This window comes from Nothoprocta perdicaria, unplaced genomic scaffold (assembly GCF_003342845.1).
Source record: "Nothoprocta perdicaria isolate Ctin4 unplaced genomic scaffold, notPer1 scaffold_1, whole genome shotgun sequence".
NCBI classification, from domain to species: Eukaryota; Metazoa; Chordata; class Aves; order Tinamiformes; family Tinamidae; genus Nothoprocta; species Nothoprocta perdicaria.
Genome location: NW_020454093.1, coordinates 4,603,083 through 4,630,163, shown reverse-complemented (window position 1 = coordinate 4,630,163; position 27,081 = coordinate 4,603,083). Strand labels below are relative to the sequence as shown.

General features: G+C 35.8%; 1 protein-coding gene across 1 annotated transcript in view; it reads left to right on the top strand.

The window, feature by feature from the left end:
• Window positions 1–27,081, top strand: part of AP3B1 (adaptor related protein complex 3 subunit beta 1) — a 121,247-nt gene that overhangs the window by 37,453 nt on the left and 56,713 nt on the right. The window contains exons 8-18 of the mRNA XM_026036603.1: window positions 2,577–2,741; window positions 4,123–4,220; window positions 5,098–5,152; window positions 5,228–5,299; window positions 5,870–5,932; window positions 6,740–6,872; window positions 10,922–11,031; window positions 18,368–18,544; window positions 22,958–23,144; window positions 24,083–24,213; window positions 25,993–26,104. Of these exons, the coding sequence (XP_025892388.1) occupies window positions 2,577–2,741; window positions 4,123–4,220; window positions 5,098–5,152; window positions 5,228–5,299; window positions 5,870–5,932; window positions 6,740–6,872; window positions 10,922–11,031; window positions 18,368–18,544; window positions 22,958–23,144; window positions 24,083–24,213; window positions 25,993–26,104 (1,303 nt within the window). The remainder of the gene's footprint in view (window positions 1–2,576; window positions 2,742–4,122; window positions 4,221–5,097; window positions 5,153–5,227; window positions 5,300–5,869; window positions 5,933–6,739; window positions 6,873–10,921; window positions 11,032–18,367; window positions 18,545–22,957; window positions 23,145–24,082; window positions 24,214–25,992; window positions 26,105–27,081) is intronic.

Here is a 27,081-nt window from a genome sequence, read left to right as displayed (position 1 = left end):
TTAATAGGACCACCTGTTGAAGGGCTCAGTTTTAGGTTTACTGATTTACTAGACCCTGAGATGCTGAATGCTGGTGCAGAGCACTGCCAAGAGATAAGCTTGCCTGTGGTAGGAGAAGTTATCAGTGTGTTTTTGTGAATGCTGCAATGCTTTTGTCCTTTGTCAGTGGGTATACTCAGCAGTTATGTGGAGTCTTAAGATGACTCGTGATTGAATGTTTTTACATTTCCTGGTAATTGGTCTCCATATCTGTGCCTGGCATGATTAATAAAATTTGAAATAACAAATCTTAAACACCAGGATGCCTACAGGATTTTATTTTTCAGTCTCCTAGCTCTTTTATGTAATACTTTATTTTCATGGTAGCATGTGTCTTGGAATATTGTTTATTCTTTTTGTCCTTGTGTGATTACAAACTCTCACTGTTTTGCACTTCATTAGTTTGATCTTAATGAGCTTAAGCTAACAGAACTTTCTTCCCTGTGTGGTGTCATCATGTTATTTCATCAAATTTCAATAGATTTGAGAGGAGTATTCAAAGACCAGAATAAGCACACTTGGTTTTGTAATGTTAGTGTTCTGCATTCTGGTAATCCAGGCTTTGTATTTATTGTGTTTTTTTTTTTTTTTGATAAGTTTTAAATGCATTTAAGTATATCTAAATGGAAATAAAGGAAGCTCTTGCCACAAAAAGCCTTTTCTCCTGGATGTGTTTACCTGTATTCCAGCTGGCGGCACACCTCCTTGTGTGAACATCATTGGTCTCGTAGCCCTCTCTGTACTGGGGCGCGCGCCGCCAGCCCCTCGCGTCCGCTGTCCCGATTGTGCTGCTAGGCCTAAGGAGGGGGAACTCGGCCTTTCCTCCTAGGCCTCTTGATTCTGTCCTGTTTATTTACAAATTTAGCCGTCCTGGCAGAAGTTCTCTCTGTCGGAAGAAATCTTTGCACTGTGAGAGTATGGACAATTCTAATCTTCATGGATGGTTTTCTTATAACTGTTTTCTCTCCCCCCCACTCTACAACCATCTGTCACAATAAATTAACTTTTCTTTTGCATTTCCCAAATTTCAGACTGCTTCTTCTAAACTCTCTTTGCACTTTAAACGTTAGGGATGCTTCATGCTTTATGTGTTAGAGGACAAAATCTTTCAGAAGTTGTTCCTGCTTTGTGTCTATTTGATGATGTGCTCCTTCTCCTTCACTCTTGACTCATCCACAACAGTTTGTGACAGAAATATCCAAAGAACTTAGAATCTATTTGCAAAGAACATAACCCTAAGTATTCAAATATATTTAAAAATAAACATTTCTTTTTAATGGCCTATGGTTGTTTATGTTAGGGAGAGCTACTTAGTACACCACTGGTGATTATTAAATAGCCTGTACTTGCTGAACCCATCATTGGAAGTGTGGTGCTGTTAGCTCTTATTCAACCGCTGACCCTTATTTGGAAACCAGTTGTAATCATCGCTCATGTATAGCAATAATTAATCACTTAAAGGCAGGTAGCCTTTTTTCCTCTGTTATCTGGGTTGCATTACATGTATGTATATTTACACTTGCAGCCTGCTTTTCTTTGCAGCCCACTTAACCTCTCAGTCACTAGGAATAACTGAGGGTGAGGAATAACCTTTATGTCTGCACATATGGTGCAAGGGGGCACAAATGTGAGTGTGCCTTTGGCAGCAGCAAACATAAAAGCACCCAAACCTTCTGATGCAAATGCTACATATCAAAGATCAAATAAGCTTTTTTTCTACATTACTTTTCTTAATATATATGAAAACATTTGTGCAAGCACATATTGCAGAGCTCACTGTCACAGTTTGCACTGAATGTCATAAAATACGTGTTTTGGTTTCTTTTTGTTTAAAGAAGAGTGTTGACTAAAGAAAGAAATGCCTTTTGACAGCTCTTAAACTTGGTAAATATAGAAGTGAATATTTTAATCTAAGGTACAGATTGCTAGAGAATGAGGAAAATGCACTAAAGCAGTGATCACTGTACTGCCTATCCAATGAGTTAACCTCTTCCTGGCCCATCCTTGAGAATAAACTGAACCAAACAGACCTTCCAAGTGATTGAATATGTTTTATGAACATATGAACTTCTGCCAAGTGAACAGTTTTCATGAAAAGTAGGTTGCTTTTGTAACCGTAGAATAATTTAGGTTAGAAGGGACTTTTGGAAGTATTCTAGTCTTATGAGTCCTTTCCTGCTCAAGGCAGGGTTTAGATTGGGTTGTCTAGAGTTACTTCATTCAAGTTTTGAAACTTTTGAAGGACAGAGATACCAAAAGCCTCTCTTGGCAACCTGACTCAGCGTTTAATCACTCTCATTAAATTCTCTTTTTTTTTTTTCTAATACTGGACTGAAATTTCCCTTCCTGCAACTTGTCTCCTTTGCTTGCTATCGTTGTTTGGCACTTCTGAGAATGCCTGGCTCCGCCTTCTCTATAGACCTTTATTAATAACATTAAATATTAATTATTTATTTACAAACAGCTTGCATTGTGTTTTTTTAAATAAAACCAGTCTGTTCAAATAGTCTGTATGTTTTTGTCTTTTCTCTTTGCAGGATGATGAGGATGTTGTGGAAGAATATAATGAAAATAACTTCTATGAGTCTGATGACGAACAGAAAGAAAAAGACCAAAAAGTAAAAAAAACCTATGTTATGGACCCCGACCACCGGCTCCTGTTACGCAATACAAAGCCCTTGCTTCAAAGCCGCAATGCTGCTGTATGACATTCCTTTTTGCTAAACAGTTCTTGTGCTTCCAGAAAACGTGAAAGATTTGGAAATAAAATATGTGGCAACACTGTGTAGTAGCTGTTGCAGGAAATCTACAGTGGTTCTTCTCTCTTCTACTAAATATATATGCTCTTTTCAAATTGACTGAGCTTCTCAGTAAAACACCTGAACTGGTTGTGCTTTATGCTCCAGGTGTTAAGGACAAATGAAATACCTGAGGTATTTGATTCTGACTAGAGTTCTGACATAGCTAGCCATGATAGCTCTTTATACCACATGCTTATTAATGTTTAAGTTCTCAGCAACACAAGAACTGAACACAATAACTGAACTTATTGACAATAGAAGCTTCCCCAAAAAATCATATTTTTATTGATTCATTAAGTGATAATTTCCTGAGTGTCATTTTAAAAGGGGACAACTATATGCCTAAATTCTTTGTGAGTCCCGGTCTGATACTTGGTGTTTGTGATTTTTTTTTATTTAATTTATTTTTTTTTAGTACCAGAAGGAGTGATACAAGAGAGCTAGTCATTATTGTATTTCCCTGGCCACAGAACTTCATTTCTAACCTCAGTCTGTAATAGCAGTGAAAGACTAGATATCTCTTTCTGTCACTGAGTCGAACATTCCTTTGCAAAATGTTCTCATAACTTAGACAAAAATAGTCTAGAAAGAGGTTTCATTTTTTAGAAAAACTTGATTTGTATTGCACACTTAAAAGACTTTACAAGAACAAGTGATGAAGTCCACCTGTTTTTGATAAGCTAAATTGATCAATTTTAGATCCTCACCTGAAACATATCTAGACTGATAACTTATAGGTCTTCTCAAAGCCGTTTCTAATCTGTCAGCAAACTTTGGCTATAAGTTAAACACAGATTTCCAAGAACAACTATCTTAGAGCACAACTTCATACTAAAACCACTGTTCAATATCTATATAATATAACCTGATGTCCTGCAAAGAACAATTGTGTGGTGTGACTACCATATAGTTTTTTGTTTGTCCTTTGCTCTGGAGAAAAAGTTTAAAAACAATTTAAGATCATAATTCTTAGTATACATCACACTCCTCTGGTTTTTGCAGATGTTAATCTGTAACTCTGTAGTTTGTACTCTTATTTTTAGACTTTAAAAGTTATCAGAAAATGAAGCTGTCATTTTAGGGGAGAAGGGAAAAAAAAAGTAGTATTTTTGTTGTGATATCCTTTCTCTCCCTCTCTTCCAGTCTGATTTGCTGATTTCAATATATGCAATTTTCTCTCTGAATAAGAGTGACTTGGTAGTTCTGTAGGCTTGAAGCAAATGTAATATATATGTACAGCTATTTTGAGTTAACAGGCCATTCTGAATCTCCTTTTTTTTAGGTGGTGATGGCAGTTGCACAGCTTTATTGGCACTTAGCACCAAAATCTGAAGCTGGCATTGTTTCTAAATCATTGGTGCGTTTACTCCATAGCAACAGGTGGGTCATGGCCATTCTTGGAATTGCTGTCTGCACTTTATTTTTGTGACAATGTGTGCTTGTTTATACTCAGTGCCATTTATCTATCTGTTCCTTTAACTATAGCACAATCAGAGCTTCATTTTCCAATTGTCCTGTAACATTCATATCTATTCAAATGAAAGTTCTTAAATAGTTTCCATTTCTCTGTCAACAACAGAAACGAATGTTTTTAAATCGGCAGTAGATCCTGTTGAATCTCCTGCATTTTCTTAATCCGTTTAAAGAACTAGATTGTGCTTTATCCATTCCCGCTAAGTTTGACTTTACCATCTTCAGTATGATCTTGTCATACTTTACTATCAAGGGTCTCATTTGCCATATGCTTCATAAAGTTGATAATCCTCTGGAAGGATTTTGTAATTGATAGTATAGGCATATTATGCTAATATTTATGTAACACTTTTTTCCAATTTTCAGGTTTATTTATGTATTAGCTTTATGAGTCTGTTTGAAAAGCCCAGAGGTGTGGTAGAAAGTTATTTTGAAAAGATTTTAATAGTTCAGCTACAAAGTACATAGAGTCTTCTTGGATAGAATTTAGCTATGAAAGTTTTAACTTACAAGACTGCCTAGTTTGTTTTTCATGCCCCGTCACCATAAAAATGTTTCTTCGTAAACTTTTATGGTTCACCTTTGGCTAATGTATCTATTATTTAACAGATAGTCTGTTAAGGAAAAATAGGGCTTCTTAGAGTATTCATGTATTTGTTTTAGATAAAAATGAGTTACCTTTGTTGTTGTGTATTTGTGTAAAACCCAAAGCTTTGTCATGATGCATTATTCTATGTATCCATAACTTTGTATAATAACTCCTATTTTTCTTTCCAAATTCTAGGGAAGTACAGTATATTGTTCTGCAAAATATTGCTACTATGTCAATTCAGAGAAAGGTATACCTTCTTTGGAATTTTTTGAATTGTATTTTATATTAAGCATAGGTCAGTTACTTAAATTTTGTTTTCCAGGGAATGTTTGAACCTTATCTGAAGAGTTTTTATGTTAGATCTACTGATCCAACAATGATCAAAACACTGAAGGTGAGTTTAAAAGAGAGTTATTCTGCATACTGCTGAACAAATCATTGTTTGCAACTACTGCATTTATTTATTGCCCTTTGGTGAGAGGCTTCACAAATGTCTTCTGAATTACAGATGAACTCTTCCAATTAAATAACTTTATCTGTGTTCATCTGAGACACAGTCTTCTCTTGAGAGTTATCTTTTTCTCAGTTTACCTCATTTCAAATTGTTATAAAGCGTAACATCCTAACAGCATGTACCTGGTGCTGTATATTATCCTCTTCTGCACCAGAAATTAGAAAGATACCTTTTGAGGATACAGTGCTTTTGGTGTTGCTTAGAGCTAAACAGTTTCATAGAAGCAACTGTTTGTTTCTCCTGATTTTAAAGATTCTTTACCATTAAAAATAATTGTTATTGTATAAACTATTAGTTTATACTGAAATCTGATATACTCCATTAAATGCCAAGTAGTTTTTCTAATAGTATTATCTTTTACTTATGTGTACTAATAAGTAGGATATATTGTAGTCTTCATAATGTTTTATTTCAACTTTGAGTAAAATTCTTTTTCTGTCTATCTTATAGCTTGAAATCCTGACAAATTTAGCAAATGAAGCCAACATATCAACTCTACTACGAGAATTTCAGGTTTGTGGAGAAAACCTTCTTCTGTAGAGTACTTTCTACTGCCCACATGCAGTTATTCATTATTTCATTTATACTCTTAAAGCTTTATTTTTTGCCAGATACTGGCAAAAATTTTTTTTCCATGATAGTGCTGTCTGAATAGAGGTGTGGTGCAGTCTCATATCATAATTAGACACTGGAAGATAGTGTCTTCATTTTAACAATATTTGCTTTTGAGCATTTATTGCCAGACCACTTTTCTGCAAGCTGTTTGATGAATAAAATAGTGTTATCTGCCATATTTTCTCAAAACTTGAGTATGCATCAGCTGAATGTTTTGCCTATATGGTGAAAGAGTGTTTGTCCTTCTTTGCTTCTTCACTGGCTGTAATATCTATCTTCCTTGCTTTAGTTATCTGTCTGGATTTGTCTGCAAGGTAACAGTTACAAGGCAGATTGGTTACTCAGAGTTTCACGGATACTGCTGGTTAAATGAAATAAATCCTCCCTGAGAGGAGAGCTCAAACTCTTCCAATCTTTCAGTCAAATTAATTGTTGTTTTTGTGTGTGTTTTGCCTTTTTTTCTTTTTTTTTTCTTTTGTCACTGTGCCCCAAGCTCTCTAGAAATCAGAGGTTCCTATGGCCATCAATGAGAAAGACTGTCAAAATGTTTTCTATATGCAAAATGAAGTAAAAATAGAAAGGTATAACTTCTAATATGTAACATAGCTTTCTTAATTTGTTGTATGGTACCACCTTATCTTCATAAGATAAGTCATTTGTTGGCAAGACTACGGTGTTAACGAATGAAAATCCTGTTTTCCACAGACCTATGTGAAAAGCCAAGATAAGCAATTTGCGGCAGCTACAATTCAGGCTATTGGCAGATGTGCGACAAACATCACCGAAGTGACTGACACGTGTCTTAATGGCCTAGTTTGCCTGCTGTCCAACAGGGATGGTAAGCTGAAAAAGTTAGAAAGACATGGAAATACTCTCATAATCGGTGGTTACTGCTTTACTCTTTTCTTAGACATTGCCTCTATATGACCTGTAGTGATATTTTTACCTTTGTTTTTTCTTAAAATCCATATTATTACAAAATTATGGTTTTTGTGCTTATCATAGAAGTAGTCTTGCTGATATATATATATATATTTAGTTGCATCGAAATAGTGAGCCTGTAGAGGGTGCTGGAAGCTTGGAATGGCCTTTTCGTTTGTCTCACTGCCTAACTTTAAAGGGGAAAAAATCCTTCTAGGATAAACAGTCTCTAATTTAGCTTGATTTTTGTAATCTAGTCTTATGTTAGTTTTATACAGTGAAAAGGAGTTGCAAATTACTAAGGAACACAAGAAGGAGCAGATAAAGTCAAATAGTATATAGCAGTACTGTAAATGAATATCTGATAATACTGTATATCCCTACCAGTTATCAATAAATATTACACCGAATAGAAGTCAATAAGAGAATTAAAAGATTTTAAAATGTACTGACTATGTAGTTATGGTTAATTTATTAGAATAAGTAACAAATGTGATCAAACAGATTAAAGTCAGGAAGGAGGAGGAGCTTGTAATATTATTCCAAATGTTAAATCATCGCATTGGTAGAGTGAAATCTTCCTGTGACCCGCTGATACACCTAGATCTTTCTCTTACTCTGTTATTTATAAATTACAAGTCCTTTTTCTCTCCCCAGTCAACTTGTGTAAGAATTTTTTATAAAGTGTCAGTGTATAGTTTGGTACCTTTTAAGGTATGGAATTTCTGTCTTCTGTTCCTGTAGATCTTATGGTCCCTTTATACTTTTCTGCAACAATTGTATGAGTGTTTTGGGTTCTTTTTGTGTGCTCTGGTCAGTAATGAGCATATTAAAAACAATAGCTTGTAAGTTTGTTCTTGGTTTCATGTAACTTTACTAGTAATGTTCTAGGTCAGTATGTTCCTTTTAGCATGTATAATGTCCCCATTTTTCTATAGGGATAGGATGATTAAACTATCACTTTAGAATACGGAATTAGCCACATAGTCATCCATCTTAATATTTTTTTGCTTTGTTTTTCTTTTTGCTAATCCTGAGCGGAGATAAGAGAAAAGTGTTTTTATTAGATCATCGCTTCTCAGTTTAGTCATCTTAAAGTCATTTCTCCTCTGTAATTTTATGTACATCTATATGTCTGTATAAAAGTCTGTCTGGGTAGAACAGAGTTAGGGATGTCCCTGCTTAGCCCTGCATTCTTCCAACTCTCATCTTCAAGGGATGCAAATAATCTTACAGTTGAGACATGTCTTTGTTTGCAGTGCTGCCTCTTGCAGAGCTCTTCCAAGCCTGGAAGCAGTTTTGCCACTTGTGTAGTGCAAAGGTTGGCCTGGTAAGTCCAGCGATTCCAAGACTCGCTGGAAGCCGAGTCTGCCCAGACAGCCTGGCAGTTTTGTTACCATGGGCAATTCAGTGTAGTACAGGGGAGAGGGAACCAAGCAAATTCTATCAAATCTAAACACAATCCTGAAAAATTAGGTGGTGGCAAAATCTGGTTTCCTATTCTGTGCTCTTCTAGAAAGGCATTTATTGAAGATGCAACCCTGTATGCAAGTGCACTGTGCATCTGGCGTGGGACCTGTGCCAATCTTTCTGTAACTTGGGTGCTCCAAGACACAAACCTTCTCTTGAGAAGTCAGTTGGGTCCATCTGGGGTCTTCACAGCTCTTTGGGTATCTTTTCATTGAGCTGTCTAGTTTTTGATGTGGTGTGGAGCTTTTTGATTTGAGTTGTTACGTTATGGTTTCCCTGAATAAGAGAAAGTTAGTCTTAAAAAGTATTCTTAAAAGTGCAAATAAAATATCAGGATATCAATTCCGCTCTTCCCCAGCCGTGTTTATGTTGAGGGTTGAGAATTGTTTTCCTTCCTCATCTGCTGAAGGAGAAAGAAGAGCTATTTTTGTAACGTTTGGCATTTGACTGATGTATTTCTTTTAAACAATTGCCTCAATAATTTGAACTGACTGCTGGCCACACTGAGATGACATAGAAGTCATTTTAGATGTAAGAGACAGATAGAATTATAGGAAGTTTCTTTCGTCTGTCTTGAGTGTATATACTAGAAATCTTCTAGGTTTTTCTCGAACAGATTTTTTTTTTCTCTTAAAGGTTGCCCCAAGTTTATGATAAATTGATTTTAAAAAAATACTTTTTTCCCCCCCTAAAATTACTTGAGCTGTTAATGGCTCTTAGGTAGCTATCTACTAAAGTAAAGTGAAAGAAAACAAGCTCTGTGTGATATTCAGTTTATAGGTATTGATGTGCTTTTGTGTGCACTTTTTAATGTGGACTCTAGACTTGCATAAAACAGATCCTGCTATTGTACTTGCTGATAGTTCAGATTCAGTTTGTTTCAACAAAATCTGTTCCAACAGATTGCATTAAGGTAGTTCTATGGCAGTGCTTTGTACTTTGCATCTCAGTTTGTCATGGTAGTTTTACAGTGTCAGGAGGTGTTTTTTGATGATGACTTCATGTCCTGCTCAGTCTTTTGGGTTCTGTTAAAGTTTGTTTAACTGCTCTGCCTGCGAAGCACTGTTGAAGAGCTTTCAATGTTGAAGTTATCAGTCCAGTGCTCCAAATATTCCAGGTAGCTAATTTAAAAATGTAGAATTTTCTTTACATTTTATTAACTGGAAATAAGAAAGCAGTAAGTAGAATTGGTCTGTAGAGTTGTGCAAGTCTTTGGTCTATATGAAGTAGATAGATTTTGAAGTTGAATTTCTCTCTCTAATTATACAGTTTTAACCTTGCTTCAAGAAATTAGTCTAGAGGAATGACTGAGATGTCATGTCAAATAAAGGATGACACAGGAAGCCAAAAGCTAAAGTGTAAGCTCTTTAGAGGCTTAAGGCACAAAGGCTTCTACCTGTAGACTTTAAGCAGAAATTCTGCATAGAGAAGTCAGCTTTAAAAAAAAAAATGCAGTCAAGATTTTTAGGGATTTCTTTTCCCATACCATTATTTTGAAATACTAGCTTGCCTATTACTGAATGAATTGCAGCTGTGTGTTCTGTGTTTCAGACTGACTGTTGAAATGAGAATATTTCTGTGGTGCATGAGGAAAAGTAGATAGACTTTTTCTTTTTTTTTTTCAGCATTGATAGTTTAAGAGAAATAGTTATTCCATTTCTGTAGAAAGGAAAATTAAAATATGTTGAGCTCTTATAGCCGTCTTTTGTTTTGATTTCAGTTTTGACCATGTCTGACTCTGCTTCATTTTTTCTTACAGCATGAGTTTACTCTTGCGTAGAAGCTTACCTCTGCACCAGTGGGTTTTTTTCAGCTTCAAAAATTATACATTTCATACAAGTTGGTCAGACTGTGAATGTTACTTGTTACAGTAGTTAAGCACTCCAATGCATGACTTTGACATAAATCTTACAACAGCTTGCCTATTTGGAAGCCTCATCTGAATGCACTAGAGATTAGGTTACAAACCCTTTGGAAAGTAAAAAACTTCTAAGAAAATACTTAGCTATTTCTCTTGTTTATAAATGAATTTGACACTTTTAAGTGTTCATTGCAAATTAAATAAGTATTTGTACTTCTAATGCAGGTACCAAATTATTTACCACTATGCATAATTTGAAAGAGGCAAGATAGATTGCTATTCTGCAAAATACTGATATTTGAAAAGCAAAAATAAGAAGTGCAGCTTTACAGAAACAGTTTTAAAACCTATATAATAGGGTGATATATTTAGATGTTTAGAACATTTCTTTCTTTTTGCTGCTCATAATTTGTATCTGGAAGCTGAACTTGTATATTAATAAAATACCTTAAAATAAAATATCTTTTTAGATATAATTCAGTTCTGCAAGCATATTTTGAAAACTGATAACAATCAGTTGCTGATAACAATCAGTTTTGCTGATAACAATCTATTATTTATTACTTTCTTTTGCATGAATGTTTTTAAGAGTAATAATTCTCTCTCTTTTTTTTTTTTTGTCTTGTCTTGAACAGAAATTGTAGTTGCTGAAAGTGTTGTTGTCATTAAGAAACTGCTGCAAACCCAGCCAGCACACCATGGTGAAATTATTAAACATATGGCCAAGCTCTTGGATAACATAACAGTGAGTATTTGTGTACAGTTCCTTATTCTCCCTGATGACTGATTTAAAAATTACACAGGATCCATTGAATTTTGGACCATAAATTGAAATAGATAGATTAAGGAAGTAGAATATAAAGCTGTTTTGATATTTTTATAAAAATTGTTTTCATGTTAGAGAACGTAGAAGCTATGAGAAGGGGATTTATTCTTCATATCTGGGAAGCTATTTTGAAAGAGATAACCAGAAATGTTATCTATTTTCTGGTACTATTAGGGCCGAGATGAAATGGGTGATTAATTATTACAACAAGGAATAATGAGTTGAAATGAAAATATAGAGAAAGAAGCTCTAAGCTTAAGAATTTTCAACGGTCTTCCTGATGCACATGCCTTTTAATCTTTTTCTCTCTCTTCACCAAGTCACATTACTTTCCTCTCATGATACCACATACCACTGTAGTATGGACATGTTACAGTGCTCTTTATCACATTTCACTTCTGATTGTTTAAGGTTCTATTACATTTAACATTAAAATTTGGGTTATTGCTTGTTATATACCCTTAGATTATCTAAGTTGAACTTCGTATGAATATGTCAATATTTACTATCCAAATTCTCCTCGCAGTTTAAGTTATTGATAAAACACTTAGTGTTATATCCTAAATTATGGTGTAGTGCTGAGGACTTAGTTACTTATTGCATTATACCCCAAAGGTGACAGAATTTGATGCTAAGAATCAACAGCTGGAGATCCTCTAATTAGGACTATTCTGATGGAAATTTGGTAATTAAAATGAGTATTTAAGAACAGATGATTAGATGGTCGAACTTGCTAATTAATGTCAAGAAAATATAATTCTACTGGATTGTTCTTAATCCAACCCTAAGACGATGTAGGAAAGCCAGTGCTGCTAATTATACATCCCACAGAATCACAGAATGGTTGAGATTGGAAGGGAACTTTGGAAATCTAGTCCACCCACCCTGCTCCAGCAGGGATACCTAGAACACGTGGCGCAGGGTGGCATTCAGGCAGGTTTGGAAGACCTTCAGAGAAGGAAATACCACAACCTCCTTGGACAGCCTGTCCCAGGGCTCTGGCACCCTCACAAGGGAAAAAGCTCTTCCTCATATGGAGATGGGACTTCCTGTGTTTCAACTTAAAGCCCTTGTCCTGTCACTGGCCGCCACTGAGAAGAGTTTGGCCTCTTCCTCCCTACATTCTTCCCTCAGGTATTTGTACATATTGATAAGATGCTCTCACAGTCTCAAACAGGCACTGCCTGTTTTATAGTAATCGCTAGTGTTTTCGGAACAAAAATTATAATTGTACATCAAAATACTACAATCTTATGAATTGTATATAACTTTACTGTATATATCTGGATGAAAGAAAATAATCTTTCATAGCCATGAAAGTTTCTTTCAGGCCACCCAATCTGAAATTTACTCTTGCTTGTGGAAGGCCCATAGAAACCATTTACAAAGTGACAAGATGGATAAGTAAATTAGATGCATCTGTCCAACTATAAGTATTAAGTGAAAAATGAGGAGATTTGGTTTAAAACTCCAGAGCTCTTCTAGACCATAGAAAGATTCTCTCTTTCTTGCAGTAAAATTTAGGAGTATGTCTATTTGTTTGCCCTTTAATTGACATCTAGTGTGTACTCAAACCATTTTTTTAACCTTCCATTTTGTTAGTATTTGTATGTCTAGGCTTTTATCTTAGGTGTGCCCAAAGAAAGATCTATGGTTTCATTGTCGTATGGTATTTGAGAGTCTCAATCGTTACGTAGCAAATCTGGATCTGGTTTTTCTCTTCCACACACTTGAATGACTGTAACTGAAAAATGGTCTGTTAGGATTCTGAAAATATTAAATAAGAGAATAATTGGGACTGTTTAGGTCACTGCTTTTTAAAAGTCATACAGAATATTGCCCTTTTGACTCTTATTATGTCAAGTTAATATACCATTGTGCCTTACCATTCAGTGACTTAGTAAACTGAGGACCAGAATCTAATTAGTGGTAGGTGTTATCTCTGAGGGTAGCCTAGTTGTGTCTGTATGCTTTTCAGAGTCACAGGAATTAAAGCATAATGCAATAGGGCTGTTTAGAGAGGGATGATACTAGTTCAGTGCAGAAGTCCTTGTTGTAGAATAGGCTCAAATTCAGCAGTGACCAATTCCTGATGTTGTAGGGAGAGAGTAAAGAGTAAGTTCATTGTGGTGCTTCTCCCAACAAACCTTTACAGGCTCTGACTAATAGCTTGGGATCACTATCCATGTGGATAATCTAAAAATCCTAGTCATTCCTAGTCAAGCTAATCTCTCCCCATATTTTGTATCTCTTATCATCCTGTCCCCCTTCAGTCATCTTTTGGATGCTTCTCTACTTAGAGCAGTCACAGTGTGAAAGAGAAAATTTTGGTAATGCTGTAATGCTATTAATTGTTCTGTATTATTTGTCTTGGTTTCGTAGTGGTGTTTGTCTATTGTCTTCTGCTAAACATTGAGTTATATTTCCAGATTTGGATATTTGATGATTCCAGGATTTCTTTTTTTCTTTAGAAATAATTGAATCCTTTACTATTTATAGATTTTTTTTTTCTGAAGCTCAAGTATTAATGCATGAAGTCTATCTGCATCAGTTTTGCTTAATCCTTAATTCACTAATGTCATCTTCAACGGTTCATCCTCTCCTTTAGTTTTGTTTACCCTGAATAACGTTATATCAGCAAAGTTTAGTCTCCTCACTGGATAGCCCAGCTGGAGGCTAATCACAAACCTGTTAAGCAGCAGGTTTCCTTCAACAGGTCCCTGTGAGACTTTGGATAATTGCTTTTCATTGTAATCATTTTTATGTTTTTTCTACTCATTTTTATAAAGTCATAATAAACCTAGAGGTGTATGTGATATTTGATGAACTCCTCATCAGTATCTTTGAAAAACGAATCCTTCAGCTGGTAGAAAGGTAATGACATGAGAGCACTTCAGAACAGTGGGTCTTCATCTACTTGTACCCTCACAAGCTAAATACCTTAGTTATCCATAGTATATTGTGGGATAGTGATTTTTTTAATGACCTGACAAATCCAGTTTTAATAAAAGCATAAGTGCTTAAAAATTGCTGGAATATCTTGCATATATTAATACAAGCAGCAAATAAACTTGACTCATGTCAGATACTAATGCAGAACTGCTGTTGTTTTTACTCTACAGATTGGTTATATTAAAATTGCACGATGGCTTCAGCATCACTGTTTGATACTATACAAATTCATAGGAAAATACCTCTCCGAGAATTCCTATGGTCCAGAATTTGTCTAAGTGGAAAAACTTGCAGATTTAATCTGAATTAAATTTAAAACTGGATTGGTTAGGCTAGCTTGATTAAACTGGATTAACACATGAGACATTTTTGTTTAGATTTGAAGCATACCTTATTTGATTTACCTTAATTTATTTTAGGAATGAAGCTAAATCAGCCCAACAAGAATTAGCTGTGAGTTGAAATGTCTTGATACTGGTTTATGTTTGTGTATTTTCTCAAATAAACAAGCTGCAGTAGGCTCCAAATTAGTTTCTCCCTGTTCTTTTTAGAAAAATAATTTATGATAATACCTTGTACCCTGTAGTGATTGTTTTGTGTGATGGGAATTTTGTAATTCTGGTGTGATTTTTCTTATCTCTATCGAACTAATAAGCAATTTTTTTCCTCTTCTGGCTGCCGAATACTGGCATCCCCTAGTTTTCCTTAGAGGTATTTCTAGTTCCTTCTTGAACATTAGCAAATGAGCTAAATCCGAAGTACTGTCTAATTTAGAGGTGGGGAACATCTTGGATGGGCTTAAAGCAGAAAAGGGCTTTGCACGTTTAGAGAAAAAACAAAATAGGTGCATTTAAATTTTGGAACGCTAATACCTAGGAAGAAAAACATTACTGATGAAAGCAATTAAAAACAATTACTGGAGAAATGAGTTACCACTAGAATAGGTGATGGAAGAATGAATGTCAAAAAAAAACTCTCAATTTTTCATCCAACAATAACAACTTTAAGCTCCTCTTAACTATTTTTATGTAGACTCTGCTTTTTGCTAGGTTTATGATCTAGCCTCCTACCAGAGACGTTTTGCTTTATTACATTCTCCCTTTTCTCAATTTTGGCAAGGTGTGAGCTTTATAGTTAATACGTATTTCAGTTCTGAAAGCTTCAGATTCTAGGCACGTTTATTTTTCTGTTCTACTATATGCTTTAATAATGCATCTATAATAATGAGTGTTTCTCTTGATTTATTTATTCACTCTAATCTCTATATAATGGGAGCACCTCTTTCTTTCTTTGAATATGTGACCTTTGGGATGTTGTACCCATATACACTGTATACTGAATTTGAATCCAGTATTTAGTTTGAATAAAAAGCACATTAAAAAAAAAAAAAAAAACCTATATTGGAGGGAGACGGTCATTAGAACAGATCCTTTTTCTAAATAAATTTTGTGTTGGAGGTTCAAATAATGGAGGAGTCCTTGAGAGGTTTTACCATTTGAAAACAGAAAGCAACACTCGTCTTTTACTCTCTTTTTTTGTGTACCTTCCCTTCTTGCAACAGTGTGACATTTTGCATCACTAACATCTCTTTTTCTAAAATTCTACTAGTAATTAAAAACAGGCCTGATAGATGTAAATGTAGGAAATTAGATTTAATTTTCTGTATTTTTCTAATATCCATTTAGTCTTTTTATGACAAAAATAGGTAGTATTGGTGTTTACTTCAGTGTGGCATATTGCCTAATAAGGTTAGAGCTGAAGTACAATAGCTTTTGGATTGTGTTGCTTGCAGAGTGACCTGAAAAATCTTTGCAGATGCCTTCCTCTGACTGCAGTGAGCAACCAGGATCTTATTTCTCTTGCTTTTACTTTTTTTTTTTTTATTTTCATTTTTTATTTTTCTCCTCCAGACAGGTAATGGGTTAAAATGACAGTAGAAACTGCCTTCTGGTACTAAAGCTTGAAAAGTGCACTTAACCACTTGCTCAGGGTATATAGAATAAAACATCAGGCAAAGTAATTTACAATCCTGTTTGCCTTTGAGGATAATGCGGAGCAGGGCTGCATAATGAAAGTATTATTTCCTGCATTTTTGTCGATTCAAGGTCCCTATTTATGCTATCCTGGAAAAGGCAATGAAGGTCTAGAAGTGGCTTCATTTCTTGTTTACTCTTTTGAATGCCCTGGAAACAATGGCAGCCAGATCGAGTGCTTGATATTACATGGTTGAGGACTGGGGGACTTAAACAGAGGAAAAAGAAATCTGAAAATATTAGGTGATTTTGACCCCAAACGAATTCAGTGACACGGAAACGTTGGGTTCATCAGTTCCACATATACTTTTCATTAAAATCACTTCCACTCAGGGTTTGATTCAAAAAGTCTTTAATTGATATTGATTCTTCTTGCGCAAAACTGTGTTTAATATATACAGTATTTACATAGTAAGCTAGCTGCCTGGTTAAAAAGGAGAGTCTCATGAGGTATTTCATCTCATTTGTTATCACTGTTTTTAATTTAAGCTTTGTTTTAGTTTTTCTTTTCTAAAAATATATTGTTGATATAAAAGCTTAATATAATGAGAAAGACTTGAAAGAATAAAACAGTATGCCTTTAAATATTTCATTGTATTCAAAAAGTGTAGGCTGGATTTAACCAGGAGAAGTACAATATTGAAGTTTGTCATGGAAAATTAATACTGTTTTGAAATTTGGTTGGCCCTGTAAGCTATATTTGATTTATAAAGAGATACTAATAGAGTAAAGCAGGTTTCTAGTAAGCTGCTACCTAAACTGGCCTAGTTTGTGATCTCCTGTAGAATTCTAATTTTTTAACAAGTCTATAATGAAATATTTAAGAAAAATAAATCTAGCATAACTGAAATCTGAAGTTGCCCATATATTCTTATTTAGAGGTATCTATCTGTACAGCAGGCAACTTGAACTGCTCCAGTACTGGAAAATTTAATGTACCACTCAATTACTATTCTTTAGCCCAATTTAAAATAATAGATTGGGAGTGAGGTCTTAATGCAGTGTAACCTTTGGAACATTAGAAATAACCTCTTTCCCTTCTGAAATCAGTGTACAGTAATGGCATCAGTCTCACCGTATTGCAGATGAACATTTTCTAACTGTGCTTAAACTTTTTACATTTAGCAGTTGCTCAGTAGTATATTCCCTTCTCTCATCCTATAGAGTCCAAGACCATTGAAATATATTTTTTGTTAATATTGAAGAAAAAATCTGATTGGAAATTACATGTAAGTGTGTATGTTGTACCTCAGTTATGGCAGTCTGATTTGTTTTTATAAGTATGTTATCTCTGAGTTAAATATTTTTCAGTGTATGGTTTTGCATTTATTTTTCTTGAGGTTTTGTTGTTGTTATTAATGGTGATTTTGTCTTCCCATGCTCTGTTTGCCTTTTCTTCTAGTAGAGTTACTTTGCTTTCCTTGTGGCATATTTGCTTGGCACATGCTTGTCTGACATATGTATTTGCAACAGTGTAAAGCATAGAGCAAGATATTTTTAGGCTGACTTTATTCAGTGTTTTTTTTTCCAAACTTTTTTGAGCAATAGAACATTATTAATTGTTAAATTTCTTGTGAGTGGTTCAGTGGATGAATCCCTATGTATAAGGAATTGTGTAGCACTTCTCAAACTATGCTATCTCGCAGGTTGGTATTTTACTTGTTACCTTCTATGAATGTAACTCAAAAACATTCCTTCCAAGGAAGAAGACTTAACAGTTGTTTCCTGTTGCTGTTTTCCATTGTAATTCTGCCACTTACATATTCAGTTACATGTCAGCATATTCAGCATATATCAGTTATTTTGACATATGCTGCAAAAGATATTAAAATGTAAAGATAGAATGGTAAGAACATCTCTGTCAGTATCTATCACTAAAACATTGTATTTCAGCATGGCATTTCACATAGTCTGGTAGCAAGAACTCCAGCCCCTGTCTCAGAGACTTGGATTCTCTTCCCAGCTGCCACCGACTTGTACTGTGAAGAGGCACAGATTGCATCTTTGTCTGTTTCCTTTCTTTCTCTTTCCCAACAACTTGGAATATTGTTGGTGGAGGGAGAGAGGGGTAGAATCTGCACCTTATGTGTGTAGGTATATTCTCTCTACCACAGGAGGTGATAGGTAGTATTTAACTTGGGTTTTCATTACTTGTATGACAACTGTGTTTAAATAATGTTCTGTTTAGTTTGTTACCCATCATATATGTGTCAAAGTACACAAAAAGTCTTCGTGAATGGATGCACTTACAGAGTTTAATATTTTCTCAGGTGCCAGTGGCAAGGGCAAGCATTCTGTGGCTCATTGGGGAGTACTGTGAACGAGTTCCAAAGATTGCACCTGATGTTTTGAGAAAGACAGCCAAGAGCTTCACTAATGAAGATGACCTTGTAAAGCTGCAGATCTTAAATTTAGGAGCAAAACTCTATTTAACAAACTCAAAGCAGGTAAAGTTAACATTGAATATACATATGTATGTATTTACAGTTGTGGTACTCTGTGCATGGACCAGTGACGATTTCTTTTATTTAAATAATTAAAGCTTTTTTACCTTGTTCTACAATAAAAAAAACCCCAAAACTCTTAAGTTTTCAGGTTATCCAATAGACTACAAGTTACCTCTTGATGAGATTTTAAATGCAAGTGCATTGATGAGATTACTTTTTTAGCCTCTTGGCTGGAATTTTTTTTTTTTAATTTATTTTTATTCACTTAAGTAGCACAGAGTTTTCAGCAGACTGGTGTCATTTGAACCTTTGTTAGTCACTTGTAGCAGTCTAAATCAGTCTACTGATGGAGGCAGATTCTTGGTATTGTGTCTGAATCAAATGACTTATATGATGTGGGCAGTCTGGGAGATGGGTTGTCTTGTGGTTCGATGAACCACATCTTGTGGTGGCTTGTATTTTGCTCAATATCTAAAAGGAGATGCCATCAAGAGGCCTCTTTATGTCTTTCCTTCAGTGTTCATCTTAAAGATAGCGACTACTTTCCCTTTTTCTATATTTCCTATTATTAAACTTTGCTTTGTGAAGGTAGTGAGTTTTGATCCTCTAAAGGATAAAGGTAATCTTAAAAATGTCTTATAATACAAAAAGATGAACTTAGACTTGCCAGAACCCCCAAGCAGTGAAAGCAGTAGCTATGAGAGGTTCCAACTGCTTCATTCATCTAAGTGACATCATTGTGAACTCCGTCGCTCTCCAGCTAAGGAATGTAGTATTTTAGCACTAGCCTTTCACTCTAATTCCAGTTACTACTGTAAAAGGCTATAAAATCAAGGAAATTCAAAGAAAAAAAATCAAAAACCCAAAGAAATCCCAAATGTAAAATGAAAATACTATCAGAGATGTAGATACTTTCCTGCATTGTGAGGCCTTCCTATTTTGCCAGAGCAGCACTGAATCTTGCACCTGCACAACTGCACTGGTGGTGTCTTCTCTTTCCATGACTGGCAGCTTCAGCTTCAGGCCTGATAGTTTCTGTCTGGATTGGTGCCTGTCTTTTGCTCACACAGCCTAGAAGTCTAAAGGGCAACAAGGAAAGGTGATGGCTACTTTTTTCTGTCGGTGCTCATCTTAATGAAGATGCTAACTGAGCTAAAAAACAACCTTGTTTATCTTCCTAATCCCAAACTGACCCATTACTTAATATTCTATGAACTGTGACAGATGGCCAAAATTACTTGACTCAAAAGAAAATGATACTTTTTTCTGTGATTTTTTTGAATCATTTTCACGTGTTCATTATGTGATTTAATGAGTCACTGAAAGTACTGTTTATCCTCGGATTCAGAAAAGGTACTGATAAACCTGAAGGGACTGTGTCTTTTGAGGTACTTGCTGAATGAATGAATTTCATGCATCAATTTTAGTTCAGTGAGAGGTAAGTTGTCTTCTCAACTAGTCAAAGTATTCATTTATTCACAAAATTCTACTTGAGAAAGCTGATGAGCTGACTTGATGGAAAGCTCTTTCCAAACTAGGATGTGAAGTTTTGCCTTTAGGATTTTATCCTGGCAACATTCTTCTTATATTTATGTCCATATTTCCAAGAATAAAACGCTTCCTTACCCCCTCAATATTAAGACTTTCTTTTTCTGGATTGATCTGGAATTTCTAAAGAAGTCCAGCTGCTTTTCATCTTAATGCTCAGAACTGGAATCGCAAACTTTCACATGTGGCTGAACAGGTGTCAGTCTGGCCATCTATCCTCCATTCCTGTTTTCTGTTTCCACCGTTCTACTCTCCCACATACATACATACCTACGTACATATTGTTGCAGATTGTGCCTCTATACTGAGCATGTCTGGGTAACAGGCGATGCAGTATTTGATATTACGTGAACGTGTACATAACACTACTTTGTGTTACTCTACGGGGAAGTAGCCCTTGCGTATAAAGTCTCTTGTATTTCACCAAATTAACTTGCTCGAATTTTCGTCGTCTTATGGGTGTTCCTTTGGCAAAAGTGGTGTGCATTTAACTATAACAAAAATAATAGTCTCTGTTGGCTACTTCCACGTTGAAAAGCTTTTCCAATTGTTTATTTGCATTCATAGAATCATAGAATGCTTAAGGTTGGAAGGGACCTCAGAGGTCATCAAGTCCAAACCCCCTGCTCACACAGGGTCACATGGCACAGGGCTGCATCCAAGCAGGTTTTAAAGATCTCCAAAGGAGGAGACTCCACAACCTCTCTGGGCAGCCTGTTCCAGGGCTCTGTCACCCTCAGTGCATTGCCTTAAAAAAAAAAAAAAATGTTTATATGAAAAGTTTGTGCTATATATGATACTTGAAGCTTCTGGTAGATAGGAAGAATTCTTCCATAAGAATGTGGTAGGGTTGTGGTGTTTTTTTTTTTGGTGTTTTTTTTTTTTTTTTTTTTTTTTTTTTTTATCAGAGGGTATGGAAAAGATATTTCAGGGTTGAGGAGAAGGAAGAGAAGGAAGAGAAAGAGATGTGGAAAAGATTAAAAGAACATACAGCCTTTCAGGATCACCTTCCATCTCATTCTAGCCATACTCAAGGCGAAAGTGCCTCCCTTGGTAGCAAGGCCCTCAGCTTTCTCCCATCCCTAGAGCAATTTGGCAGTAAACACCTGTGTGTCCCATGATCTCTTCTGCTGGGGCTTCTGCCATGGCATGAAAGAGGCTTGTTTTGTTTTACAGAGATAAAGCAAAGGCTGCTGGAAGTGTCCCTGGGTTTGTTTAATCTGTGTTCCCTTTCCACTTCCATTCAGATAAAATAGTGCAAGCCCTGCATGAGCACAGGCTGCATGTGTTCTGTCCGCTGTAGTTGTTTAAAATTTCCTACCTTGGCATAAAGTAGCTGCGAGTAAGCTGTGAAATATGTGTGGGAAAGTTTCCCTTGCCCACAGCTAAGACAGTATCTTGCAGAAAAAAAAAAAACCCATGTTTTCATAGAACCATCCTTGAGTAGCAGAGAGAAAAAATAATTAAGGCAAAATTAAGGATAGCTAAAGGAAAGAAGCTTTTCACCAAAAGTGTGTGTGTTTTTTTTTCTTTTTTTTTGTTAAGCTGTAGTTTTACTACTAGTGACATGTAATATGACCAGTTCCTCCTATCTTTTTATGAAATATTTGCATATATAACATCTTATGCAGATGAAACTTATTTTTGTTTACTATGTGTTTCAATTACAGCAATCAAAACATTCTGCAGTACAGAATTGACTGAATTTTCTAGCTATTTGCAGAAGTGAAACTGCTATTTTTATAACATTGTACAATTAGCAAGCAAAGCGGGTTGGGGAGAAAAAGACATGTAAGATGGTTGATAGAAAGAAAAAAATTACTTTGGCAATGAATTTTTAACCCCATGTTATTCATGCATTCTGAGTCTGTACGCTAAAAATACGCTTTCTTATGATATCAATGATTTTTACTATTTTTTTTATTTGCTTGGAAAATGTCAATATGAACAAAGCAGCTTCTTTCAAATATATTTGACAATACAGTCTGTTCAGAATTACTGTGTTGTTTACAGTATTTCTAAGGTATTGAAATTTTTTTCTCTCCCCAGGTGTTAAAAATTAACATGTATTAAATAATTTTAATAATTCAGTTTAATATTCTCAGACATCAAATTAGGAAATTCTATTACGCTGTAAAAAGCTGTGATAATATAAGTTGCTCTCTTACATAAATAAATAAATGACCAATATTACCGGAGGCTTTAAGCTCCAAGAAAAAAAATGGAAGAAGTCTTTTATCCTGGTTTTTAGAGGGCATCAGCAGCTTGCTTTTATGAAAAAGTAACAGCTAAATGCACTGCAAATAATTTGCAGTAATCCAGTTCAGTGATTCATGTGTCTGCTTTAATGGGTCATAATTCAGGATAAAGTAACTGAGTGCAGTCAGAGTGCAGACACTGCTTATGCCAGGGACAGTATCTCTTCATAAAACACACCTCAGCAGAAGCCGTTTGCCAGCCCCCTAATACCCTCTGATGTTTTGATGTCCTGCATATTTTTCCGATTAAGTTTTGAGTGCCATGTTTTTAGTTGTATTTCCACATTCATTATCCTCACGTAGACCCTTCAGCGGGTTTGCCATATATGATTATTTTTTTAATGATGCCTTTCTTTCCACTTCAGCAGTTTAATAATCTAGCACATGGCTGCTTCTCAGTACTCAGCATTCACCTCCCCAATACAGAAGAGGACATGTGCTTTGGCTTCAGAATTCCATTTGCGGCTTTAGAAATGCATATTCCCTGTGGAACAACATTTGTTTGACATAACCATTCATTTTTATTACCTCTTTAAATATGTTTATCCAGAGTTATCAATAATCATAAATAACTTGTATTCTGTTCTTGTCCTGTTTTTTCCCGCAGACAAAATTGCTTACCCAGTACGTATTAAATCTCGGCAAGTATGATCAAAGCTACGACATCAGAGACCGTACAAGATTTATTAGGCAGCTTATTGTTCCGAACGAGAAGAGTGGAGCTTTAAGCAAATACGCCAAAAAAATATTTCTGGCACAGAAACCTGCCCCGTTGCTCGAGTCTCCTTTTAAAGGTACAGCCACCAAAATCCTTTGGTAAACGTGTGTCATGTAAAGGAATGTGGCAGCCTATTCTCCTTCAGCTACGCCCGCCAACTGGGGCACTTAGCAAATGCAAGTGATTAATATGCAAGGGTCCTCGTTGTGCTCAGGCGCTCCTCAGCAGGCGCGTTGCACCCGTTGTGTTTGTCCCTCATAATCCCGCCCGAGCTGATCCCTTTTGGATCACGTTGATTTTAAATTGTGCTCAAATAACAGCAGGGTCTCTCAAAGACAAGATGCGCTTTTGTTTGGAAAAGCAGCATTAGTCTTCAAGCTAGGCTTTAATAGAAGCTTGTTAGTGTGACAGTTGTAAATGCTTTATCAGTCTGTAAGAAATAAACTCTTAATAGATTAAATTTTTATTTTTCCAAAGTAAAGATTTCTCCTGTGCATTTTCTGTCTTTTTAAAAACAAGAGTTACTGCACATCTTCATGGATTAAAAGATTCTCAGATTATCTCAATTAAAATACCCTGTTACTATTCTTTGCAATTTTAATTTTTGTATGTACTTAATCCTAGTTTTGGAGCTCTAAGAACAGGTCCATTTTGAGAAGAAACCATTAAAATTCTGGATGTGTTTGTGCCAAGACATGTATATGGATTGTTTAACTGTGCTGTCATTCTTAATATTCACAGTAAAGTAATTTTTAGAGAAGCTACATTTCAGAGCAACACCTCTAAACACACTGACTGATTAGCTTTTTTATTGACCATTATGGGGGAGATTATTGTAATCTATGGACTGAAATCAGTTTTTTGACCTATGAAGAGCTTCCTAGTTTATATTTATTCCATGACATTTGAGGTAATATAATGCCAATTACCTTTAGTCCCTGATTAAGATTACTCGTGGTGGTAGAGCTCACAGTGTTGGTCTGCACCTTCCCTCCCTTCCTTTTTTTTTAATAGCCAGGGACCATTTCCAGCTGGGCACCTTGTCGCACACGCTGAACAGCAAAGCCACCGGCTACTTGGAGCTGTCCGACTGGCCCGAGGTGGCGCCCGACCCGGCCCTGCGCAACGTGGAAGCCGCTGAGGTGGTAGGTCGGCACCGCTGGAAGTGACTTCCCTTCCGGCACTTGGAGATCAGAGTCAAGCCTAAGCCTCTAAGTTCTAGACTGACTTTGCGCTGGTGCATGGGAACATCCTCTGTCCAGCTCACTTTAGCCTATATTGGAAGTTTATAAAGGAAAGAAATGGCAAAGATTTTGCAAAGCTTTTATAAAAACCAAACGGGAGTTGTTAGTGCCCCTGCTGTTTGTTGGCACAACAGCACCGGTCTTCTCCCTAGGGAGAACTTCTTTTCCTGGATTGAGACTCTGCGGCAGAGTTGTGGCCTGGTAGAGGAGCTGGGATTTATGCATCCAGGACCAGGGTCCTCATAAAAATAGGTGAAAGCTATTGAACCGTAACAGAAGTTGAAATATATATGTATGCTATATAGGGATAATATAAGGTATTAATATACCGTGATGATGATACAATCATAGATACGCTGTTATAACAAATATAATCAAAACAGAGAACCATCCTTGTCATGAGCATCTTCCACATGATTTGTACAGGAAGCAATTTGCAGTTAAGGTGGTAGAAAGGGAATGGATAGAAAAATATAAAAATAAAAATACAGTATTTGTAAAGACCAGTAAATAAAATAGGTATTCTGAGTAGATTAATATGACTTTCTTACCTTCTTATGTGAAATTCAGGAAAGAAAGATACTGTATACAAAATTCCATAAGCTGATATGGGGAAAGTTGGAAGGCAGTCAGCTCTGGGCGAGTATTACAAGTGAAGAAATTGCATGGAAGAAGCTGTGGAGAGACCTTCTTCCATTAAATTACAAACACAAAAAGCCTTTCTCGAGAGCTTTTGTTAAAATATTTCCCTTTGGAGAATGCTTCATTAATTTTGTGGCTTCTCTAATACTGTATTTGCCTATACAATGTGTATGAGTCACCTGGCGTTCTTAAGCCTCACTCCAATAGGCGTTCATATCCAAAGGAATTTGGGCTTTCTAAATATTAATTGCCCTGTAGAAAATTGCAAAGCTTTGACAGCTCTCGGTGTTTAAGAGGAGGCCAGTGTTCCTAGAGCCAGGCATCCTTCGGGCTCAATGTTAGGGCTCTTTCAAAAGTCTAATTCCAGATCATGACTGTCACTGAGACAAACCTGTGTCTTTCTGACATCGTTGTCTGCCTATATGCTTTTTTCCCCTGTCCCGTCTGGGTTTGATGCCCCTTCTGCAGTAGGTTTAAGGGAATGGAGGGGAGCAAAGACCCAAATATTGCAGCGTTCTGATCTTTTGGTTGTAGGAATTATACTCACTTTGGGAATTGCAAATGAAGTGAAATGCAGTTGCCCAGTGCATGCTGAAACTTCTACTGACCACTGGAGCATTAATGTTTTCTCCTTAAAATTTGGAATGATAAAGATGGTAACTGGCTGTACTTGCCCTTCGTTCCCTTCAACCCAGTCATAGGCTAAACCGAGCTGGATTCAGAGATATAGCTCTCAGACTTCAGGATCTTTGGCCTACACGTTTATTTATGGTTACTGATGCTTTTAATCCACCTTAGTAAATCTTCTTTTTGTCTCCCTAATAGACATATCTCTCCTTTTATAGGTATGTACAAAACTTTTAGTGCTCCTAATTGTGTAAAATAATAGGAAGTTTAATAGTTTCTCTTATCTTGCTTAGAACATTTATTTAGAAACTGCCCAATACTACAACTGCAGGAGTTTTTCTTTGCCACAATGTGTGTCTATTTTTATATTGCTGGCTATAAAAGTAAGCTTAAATTAAAATTTATTTACAGACAAAAGAATGGACTGTACTTCTAGGTAAGACAAAGAAAGAGAAACCTGCTGAAAAGTTTTACTCTGAATCAGAAGAGGAGGAAGATGAGTCTGCCAGCACCAGTGCAACAGGTGAGTATTGGGAAACTAACGTGTCTATAGTATAGACAACTTCTGTCATTAGAGCTGGCTGCTATAAGGACTTGAGTCATTAATAAAAATAAAGAATTAACACACGTGTGCACACAGTAAAGCATGTATAAAAATAAGGAACATTGGAAAAAGCGTAACTCGCTGCAAATGTGTAATATCTGCTAATTGCACAAATTAACCCGAATGTTCTTTGAATGAATTAGAATTTGCTCTATTTCCTAGCTAAAATAGCTGGCATGCTATTTTCAGCTAGTTCTATGCCTGGTAAAAGTGGTAAGTGGTTGTAACTTCAGTTAAATTTAAATGAACCTAAAGTTTTGAGGGAAGAATGCCTACAGTCTTAATTGATAAGAATTGTCATCTTGAACTTTTGGGGAAATTCGTTGTTGATGAAATACTGTTTTGTTAACATCTATTGCTGTATTGACAAATGGCCAGACTTAGTTAACTATGTTTTTCTTGAATTTTTAGTAAATCCTGACTGTGTTATAGTTTTACCCTGTATTTCTGCCTGATATTGCCTGTTTATTGTTATTGGGTCAATGATGAAGATAACTGGTAACTGCCTGTCAAAACAAGTGACCTAAGGAACTCCTTACCAGTCTTGAGTTAATGCTAGACAAGCGGTTCCCCAATTTCTGTGTGCAATAACAAGATTCTCATTGGCCCTGTCTAAGCTTTAGAGCTGAGGAGATCTGTCAGGTCCAGAGTTTAGACAGTGCTTAGCATTACAGACCTAAAAGAATTGGCTACATCCTGTTGAATGGAAAAGAGAGACTTTCAAATCTGAACGTGGAGCTTCTCAGCTCCTAAGCTGAGCAAATAAGTAGAGCAAAAGAAGTATTTAAGAATTGTATCATGGGAATTGATGATCTTTGAAGCAAGAACATATTCACTTAAGATACTTGAACATTTTCTAACTATAGGATTAATTAGAGGATGCATAAATGGTTTAA